Below are 9,260 nucleotides of genomic sequence, written 5' to 3'. Positions count from 1 at the left end.
ATGAAGCATTTTATGATACAGAACTGTATTCTAATAAAGCTGAGTGCTAGAGAACCATCCGATCACTCATACAATATTGTGTGTTTTCTAGTCACAATATGCACTGTGCTAGTCTGTTAAGGACTTGATTGTTTTTTGTTTTTGTTTTTGTTTTTGTTTTTTCCTTTGGCTGCATGGTTAAGGAGGGCGAGCCAAACCAAGAATGCTGCCACCCTTTTCATTGACAGCGATTACTTAAAGACAGATGGCAAAGAAAGATGATGTTCAAACCGAGATCTTTATTAAATGGTCCTTTAATAACTAAGCCTCTCTTTTGGCAAGATTTAACGACTGTTTGAGAAGATTATGGTGTTATCATTTTTGATCTTTATTCCAAGAGAAACATTTAATCAGCAATTTAAGCAGGAAAAACAATAATTATGTCAAATCTATCACATTATTAGATGTCACAAGTGTTTCATTATCTTTTTAAAACACACTTGATGTAGTGGAGTGGTTCTCGCATGGTTTTGCTACAAGGCTTACAAAATAGGGACCTAAGACAGTGCCAAACTTATTAAAATAATAATAATAATAAATAATGGCAATAATAATTAGCTGCACTAAGCGAGTGAACTCATATTAATCGTAGCCTTTTTTATGATTTTAATTATTATTATTTATTTGCACAACACTCTGAGCCACAAGTTGAGAACTACTGTAGCGTGTATGCCTAGACAATAGCCATATACAAGTGTATCTCAGTAAATTAGAATGTCGTGGAAAAGTTCATTTATTTCAGTAATTCAACTCAAATTGTGAAACTCATGTATTAAATAAATTCAATGCACACAGACTGAAGTAGTTTAAGTCTTTGGTTCTTTTAATTGTGATGATTTCGGCTCAAATTTCTCAACAAATTAGAATACTTCATAAGACCAAAGAAAAAAAAAAACTTTTTAGAGAGTCGTTGGCCTTCTGGAAAGTATGGGCTCCTTTTGCTTTAATTACTGCCTCAATTCGGCGTGATCAGTTTGTGGCACTGCTGAGGTGGTATGGAAGCCCAGGTTTCTTTAACAGTGGCCTTCAGCTCATCTGCATTTTTTGGTCTCTTCTTTCTCATTTTCCTCTTGACAATACCCCATAGATACTCTATGGGGTTCAGGTCTGGTGAATTTGCTGGCCAGTCAAGCACATCAACACAATGGTCATTTAACCAACTTTTGGTGCTTTTGGCAGTGTGAGCAGGTGCCAAATCCTGCTGGAGTATGAAATAAGCATCTTCAAAAAGGTGGTTGGCAGATGGTGCTTGAAGTGCTCCAAAATTTCTTGGTAAACGGGTGCAGTGGCTTTGGTTTTCAAAAAACACAATGGACCAACACCAGCAGATGACATTGCACCCCAAATCATCACAGACTGTGGAAACTTAACACTGTACTTCAAGCTATGAGCTTCTCCACCCTTCCTCCAGACTCTAGGACCTTGGTTTCCAAATGAAATACAAAACTTGCTCTCATCTGAAAAGAGGACTTTGGTCCACTGAGCAACAGTCCAGTTCTTCTTCTCCTTAGCAAGGTAAGGTAAGACGCCTCTGATGTTGTCTGTGGTTCAGGAGTGGCTTAACAAGAGGAATACGACAACTGTAGCCAAATTCCTTGATACGTCTGTGTGTGGTGGCTCTTGATGCCTTGACCCCAGCCTCAGTCCATTCCTTGTAAAGTTCACTCAGAGTCTTGAATGGATTTTGCTTGACAATCCTCATAAGGCTGCGGTTCTCTTGGTTGGTTGTGCATCTTTTTCTTCCACACTTTTTCCTTCCACTCAACTTTGTTAACATGCTTGGATACAGCACTCTGTGGACAGCCAGCTTCTTTGGCAATGAATGTTTGTGGCTTACCCTCCTTGTGAAGGGTGTCAATGATTGTGTTCTTGACAACTGTCAGATCAGCAGTCTTTCCCATGATTGTGTAGCCTAGTGAACCAAACTGAAAGACCATTTTGAAGGCTCAGGAAACCTTTGCAGGTGTTTTGAATTGATTAGCTGATTGGCATGTCACCATATTCTAATTTGTTGAGAGAGTGAATTGGTGGTTGTTTTATTGATCTTAGCCAAAATCATCACAGTTAAAAGAACCAAAGACTTAAACTACTTCAGTCTGTGTGCTTTGAATTTATTTAATACACGAGTTTCACAATTTGAGTTGAATTACTGAAATGAACTTTTTCACAACATTCTAATTTATTGAGATGCACCTGTATATCTCAATTTCTTTCTATTGTCGTGCTAATAATGGAGCTATTATAAGAACATAATAATAAAATAATAATAATAATAATAATAAAATAAAAAGGAAACTCTTGAGCTATTTGATATTTCCAGACTTATGTCCACCAGGCTCACCCTATGGTCTGTGCCATTCATCAAGCAACTACTACAATTCATTGTGCTGTAATATGCCATTTTCTATCAATGACCTGTACAATCTGTTCATTCCCCAGACAAATGCCACCAAGTTCTTTTTAGTCCACCTTATTCAAGCAAAAAGAGTCATGCCATGTGTAAGAAGGGAAATTGTGTTGCGTCTCAACCATGACAAAATCTAATATCAAGATGGATCTATTTTGAAGGCAGAACATCACACAAATAATGTATCTCTTCAGTGGTTTATAAAAAAAAAAAAAACATGCCATTAGCAAATGACCTGAGGTCTAGAATGACAGTACTCTGCCTTTTTCCTTTATCCATCTTTTTTATTTTATATATTTATTTACTTGTTCAACAATAGGTTGACTTGTCATGTTTGAATGCTTCAGAATTTCTTCTTTAAGAATGTTGTTTTCTACGGAGCTATCTTTTTCATCATACAGTATATCAGAAACTGTATCATTGCACACAAAGAAGGCAGAGGGGGACAAACATGAATGGGTCCCATCAGAATGAGCTTTCAAACAGCTGATAAAAATATCACAATAATCCACCCAACTCCAGTCCATAAATAATATATTTATTTATTTGTATTTTTATTTATTTTTTACAAGTCCTCAGTAATATTGCTTTCTCCAGTAAAAATGTCTTATCATCTGAATTATGGATTAAAGTATATAAATATATGGATTAAATTAAACATTTTGCTCTTTTGTTGATTTTGATTGCTTCCGTTGTCCTCATTTGTAAGTCGCTTTAAATAAAAGCGTCTGCTATATAACTAAATGTAAATGTAATGAGAGAGATTTTTTTGGTTCTTATTCTGACGGCACCCATTCACTTCAAATGATCCATTGGTGAGCAAGTGATGTACTGGTAAATTACTCCAAATCTGTTCCAATGAAGAAACAAACTCTTCCATATCTTTGATAGCCTGGGGGTGAATACATTTTCAGAAAATATTCATTTGTTGGTGAATTATTCCTTTAACACAAAGAAAGTCGAAAGAAGTTGAAAATATTAGAATAATAACTCATATGCTTGGCTTTTATTGTGTGTAGTGTATTTGCACACTGAGCAAGGAAAATTAAGCCTTCATGGTTTTCACCCCTTTTTTGAGGCATACTGGCATTTATATACTCATTGTATCTTTATAGGAATAGGATGTTGTACGCGAGCTCTTAAACAAAGCCACTTACAAACCCTCTATATTGCAGATTGATTTATGGGCCTGCACATTGACCACGTAGCATTGAGAAGGGAGGGTTAATGTTTTTTTTCAGACATCATCATTACACATTTCTAGCTGTAGCAATAGTGCTTGTTACTGTGGAACAAAGCTCATATGTCAGAGTCATTAGAGAGGGAGAGCATGACACTGGCCTGGCCTCATCACTATTCGGGTGATGCATACAGCCAGAAGAGAGTCTGACACTTCAGCTACACATGGCTGAGGCTAAAACATCACACACTGCTTATGACAATTAATAGCCTGTGAAACCTCTGGTGCCAACATGCTACATTGATAAACATCACATTTACCTGGTTGCACACAGTTAGTTAATATGTAATGGGCGTCTTCAAGCTAATTATGCGAGCAAGTGCCAAACTGTTTGCAGGAGTGACTTTCTCTTGCCTGCAATTATATTGTCCAAAGACTTCTTATGTTTTCACAGTCTAACCTATTTACAGAAGCCATTGTGGGGGAGAGTGAGGGAAGAAAAGAGAAATGAGGAAAAAAGCGAATAAGCATAATGCATCCAATGAGATATGCAAAAATACCTTGCCTCAGCTGTCAAGATGGTAGCTAATTAAAATATTATCTTTACTTTGCTTTCTTGATTACTCTTCATCGAGACAACACATCACTGACTCCATCAAGGCTGCATTTTAAGTGAATATTTACCTGTTGTAATGACTTCCTGTCTATGCATTGATAAATGTTCCCGCTTTGTGATCTCACACACTACCACGATCTAGATCTCAACTTCGCCTTCAGCAGTCGACTGGCTTTAAAGAGTGCCGTCTCAGCTTTGTCAAACAGCTGTTTTCTGCACTATCCACTGATCTGCCGCTGGTCCAGTGGATGTCTTTTTACTATCTGCATCATCTGAAAACATCTCGGCAAAACTGGTGCTAATATTTCTCTCACTCGCTCACTGTGAGGACTTGATTTGATTTTGTCTTTGATTTCTTTCCCTTCCTTTCCTCCCAAGATTGCTCATTTCCTCTCACGGTCGATCACTGTGAATCAATTGGAAGCCAATGTCTGACTGTTTCTGCTCATTCTTGTGTTTAAAACAGTTGTCAGCATGGACAGCCAATGCACTCCTTTGATTTTTTTTTTTTTTTTTTAATGGTAAACATCTTATTAAGAGCATAATCATGTACACTGTTCGAGATAAGATAATATATGACACCTTTATTCATCTGTCTGGGTAGAGGTTTGTAATTTATTTTATTTTATTTTAAGTAACAAGTGCAACCTTAGTTAAGAATGACGTTTTGAAAAAGACAAAATAAATAAATAAATAAATGTAAAAAGTGCAATTATTTATGTTAGCAATGTTGATTTGTGTATAATAATCCAAAAGAGTCAGGACAACATTTTATGATTCCTGTTATGCAGTACATTTTCCCTTGATATGTGTTAATATATTCAGATAAAATATGAAACCCACACATCTTACGGAAATCATGTTTGTTGTTGTTGTTGTTGTTATTTATTTGTTTTTGCAATATCACAATAAAGTGAACATATTATCAAAATAAATATAAATAAAAACACTTTGGTTGAAGCAGATTTTTTTTTCCATGTTCCTGTAACATGAAAAATCATAAGCAGTGTTCTTATTTTCCATCCTGCTTAACATCCTGTTTTTTTTTTTTTTTTTTTCTGCAACCCTTTTAAATTATATACAAAATTGAAAGTATATATTACATATTAATGTATTTTTTGAGCTCAGAAGGCACACGGAATAACAGTAATGCAACAATAAGCCCAATACATCTCAATTTAAACCTATTAAGCCATGTTCTAATATAGTTTGCCACTGTCAATGTTGTGAGCCTGATAACGACTTGACTGAATATAATGTCAATCCTGCAGCTAGAGCAGGCAATTTTTTGTATCATAAAGATCCCATTCATAAATAAGTATAATATTATTTTCATAACAAGCACATAATGTTCAAACTCATTGTGACCCTGATAAAGTACATTCTCTCAGAGCCGACACCCCGCCCCTCTTGCCCGCCCGCAGCCAATGAGGAGTGTAGGAGGCTTGTCTCTGAAATAAATTGGATATTTTCATGGTGTGTATGGGAAGAGTCGGGTTTGAGCATCCGACATACGCGCTGCTGCACAGAGTGGACCTCCGGAGTCTACATTTATCAAGTGCTTCTTGGACACCGGGTTAAGTTAATTGTGCGGACCGAGGGGAAACAGTAGACTTTAATCGCGTCAGTCGTTAATGGTTATGGGATTGCTTCACCGTAACTTCCAATTCATAAGAGACCTGTCTACCTGGAGAGAGAAGAGTGAAGACAGAGCGACCGCTTCTCCTCGCGATAGTTTTTCTTCTCTTCACCCGGATTATACGGCACTAGAGGTTGGAAATATACTCGATATCGGAAGCAGAGAGTGGGATGCTGGGTTTCCTGGGCTCTTCTCGCTTCGCGATGATGTTTAAAACAAGTTGAACTGAGGCAGATTTTCAAAGGTCACCCTCAACAATCTCCCTATGCTTTGCTTTTACAGTCATTTGCTTTTAACTGTAGAACTGTAGAGGTTGTTGACTTCAGTGGTTGAAACATCGGACACCTGGAGAAGGTAAACTTATAATAAATGTGATTAAATTAACGTAAACTACAAGCATAAATACAATACAATATTTAAAATAATATTTAATTTAAAACCTAATTATAATCACAAGCATTATCTTTACATAATCCTTTTATTTGCGTTAGAGAAATGCATGTGGCAATTTTACTGATGAGAAGAATGTTTCTGAAACACAGTATGGCTTGAAAATGGCTGAAAATGACAATATATATTATGCTTATGTATGGAAATATATTTAATAGCTTAAGTCTATTTTTATACTTTATATCAGGAGATTTAAATTTTTAAAGACCCTGGGACCCCCAGCCAAACTCTCAGACGATCCAGGATCTCCATATAAAATATGCTATTTATTTTTCTTCCGGTAATATTTATATTTTATTTTATTTTTAGTTATGATAATTAATTATTAATTATATAGTGCTTAACAATAGTCAGAAAGCTAAAAAAAAAAAAAAAAAAAAAAAACCTTTGTCATGATTTAGAAATGATCAAGTATATTATTATTATTTATTGTCTCCACAGACCTCCTTTAGGAACCCCAGATTGAAAAACCTGGAAAAATGGCATTGGCCTGGAAAAACATTGAAAATGTTTTTACAGCTGTGTTAGAAAAAAAGAGGTGTCAGGAAACTGTTATACACACTTGAATTTACTGTATTGTCTTTGTTGTTTCAGAAGGCGAGGAAAGTTTGGAGAGAATGTCGAGTCGCAGGGTGAAGCATGAGCTGCCAGTGTACTGATTTTAGACTGGCGTATCTGATGAGTCTATGGGTGTGTGTTGTACTAAGCCTTCACTGCTGGGTTCTAGCCCCTGTGGCAGCCTCCCATGATGCCGCAGGTCCATTTGGGTGGCTCCTTTCAGATAAAGGGCCTTTTCATCACTCACAGGAATTTGCAGAATTTGTGGAGCGTTATCAGCAGGGCTTCACAACCAAATATAAGATTTACAGGTGAGTTGGATAATTACTTCTGTTATTTATTGCCACTGGTGTGTAGAATGTGTTAAAATTGTTCATGGTATGCAGAATTATATGGTGCTATTCATTTATTTGTACACATATTACCATATAACAAAGTTAACAAGAAACTTTGATGGAGGCAGGCTTGTTTTTGGTGTATAAACTTTAGATTAGAATAGAAAAGAAATTTCCATACGCAAATTGCCACATGACTGTACAGATGGAATTGTTTGGGTATTTTTGCTATGCAATATTAATAAGACTAGATACTGTATATATATAGGCTTGTTTATATTGAATAGCAAAAATACCCCCCCCCCCCAAAAAAAAAAAAAAAATGTATATATATATATATATATATATATATATATATATATATATATATATATATATATATATAGTATTTTGGTATACATATATACGGTAAACATGTATGGATGATATGGACTGGGGGAAAGTAGTAATTAGGTAGTAATAAAAAATTTCAAAGATGCTAAAATGTTACTGATGAATGTTAAAATATATTATAATGTTACTGATATGCTGGGTGAACAATGTGTTTCATGAGGAGTCACTTTAAAAGTTTTTGTTAAGAAACTAGACAACTGTTTTCTAGTTCAAAGTGTGGTTCGAAACTTTTAATACCAGATTATTAGTTGCAACTGATGTGAGGTGAGGTGTTGCGAGAACTTGTGCTGAGTTAGAGCTGAGGATTAGATGAAGTGATAAACAGCCCAAAAGGGGAGGAGAAAAAAAGCGGGAAAAGTGTTGGCTGAACTGAACCTGACTGACACGCTCATTTGGCAGGGTTGTTGGACCACACTGCCAGGCGCAGATGGAGATGGCAACATTGGGGTTAGTCAGACGTTCTCTCCTCAACATACGTGTGTATCTGTGAATGCTCCACAGGCTTTATTTATTTATTTTTTGGTAGAGGCATACTATAGGAGTCAACAAAAGTACAGTTGTGTTTTCTCAATGTCAGATCTCCCCCTGCTGGTGGAAACCTGCAGCTCGCGTGTGCATGTGTGTGTGAGTGTTTGTGTACTGGTGTGCGCTAGACTACCTGATTTTACTTTGCATGCTAGACAGGGCTCCTATCCCAACATCCCTTGTGTCTGAATGACTTTTAAGTACCTTGCTTTCACACTGGCAGTACAGAGAGGGACAGGTTTGCATCTGCCACAGATCTGAGATGAGAGAGAATCAATTCTGCTTCCTGGTCTCTTAACACTCTTTGTCTTGTATGAGACATTTGAGAAAAAATAATGTGTGACATTGGAACAGTTTTATAAGCCTAAATGCGTGTGTGCATGTGTCAGGCATTCTATCATCTCTTCTTTGGTCTTTTTATAGACTACTTTGAAATTCAGTGTTGTATAGGTTTGTACACTGAGAAAAGTGTAGAAGCAAGTTTCACTCAGAAATTGCTAGTAATTTTAGCAAATAATTACAAAGAAATGGTAACACATTGAATTAAGTGTGAAATTTTGAAGTAGAACAAAATTTTGTCTCTCTCTATTTTTATGGTCTAGCACTGCTTTTATATTCAACAACTCAAAACTGTGTTCATTACACGATCACAATAAATCTTGAGCCGCTGTCCCACCGGCTTGGTTGTAAAATCTGAAGTCTGAATAATAAATCCCTAAAATCCTTGCCTCAAAATTGTACAACATCAGCATCTGCAGTTTGTTTGTGTTTGTGAAAACACCTACTGTATTTTGGAAGGAACTTGCTCTTGGTAACATAGGTAGGTGTGTGGTGACATAGATTGAAGGTAAATTTGTGTCAAGATGTTATATTCTCATTCTCCCCATTTACCTTCCGCCAAAGGTTGAACAGAGCCCGAGGGTACAGTAAAGAGTCAGTAGTGTCTATCCTTCCTGTCAGATGCATGAAAGGGATCTCATAAAACACCAGACATATGCTTCCTGACAAGTGTGTGATGGGAGGGTTCTGCACGGGTGGATGGGTGGGTGAGGTGGACAACAAGCCGATGGCAGCGGAAAAGGTTGCCGGAGCAGATACGTGCTCACTTGTTCCTCCCA

The 9,260-nt window shown here is 36.6% G+C and overlaps 1 protein-coding gene across 3 annotated transcripts in view; it reads left to right on the top strand.

The window, feature by feature from the left end:
- Window positions 1–5,716: 5,716 nt before the first annotated feature.
- LOC109091464 (BMP/retinoic acid-inducible neural-specific protein 3-like) overlaps window positions 5,717–9,260 on the top strand; it is a 29,576-nt gene continuing 26,032 nt past the window's right edge. The window contains exons 1-2 of one of the 3 annotated variants that reach the window (XM_042726086.1): window positions 5,717–6,125; window positions 6,926–7,200. In XM_042726086.1, coding sequence (XP_042582020.1) covers window positions 6,971–7,200 — 230 coding nt within the window. In that variant the 5' untranslated portion in view covers window positions 5,717–6,125; window positions 6,926–6,970. Of the gene's footprint in view, window positions 6,236–6,925; window positions 7,201–9,260 lie in introns of all 3 variants that reach the window. The other 2 variants (XM_042726084.1, XM_042726083.1) reach the window with 2 other exon arrangements.

Source organism: Cyprinus carpio, chromosome B6 (genome assembly GCF_018340385.1).
Source record: "Cyprinus carpio isolate SPL01 chromosome B6, ASM1834038v1, whole genome shotgun sequence".
In the NCBI taxonomy this organism is placed as follows: Eukaryota; Metazoa; Chordata; class Actinopteri; order Cypriniformes; family Cyprinidae; genus Cyprinus; species Cyprinus carpio.
The sequence above is the reverse complement of the archived record's forward strand: the minus strand, read 5'-3'. Positions and strand labels throughout refer to the sequence as shown.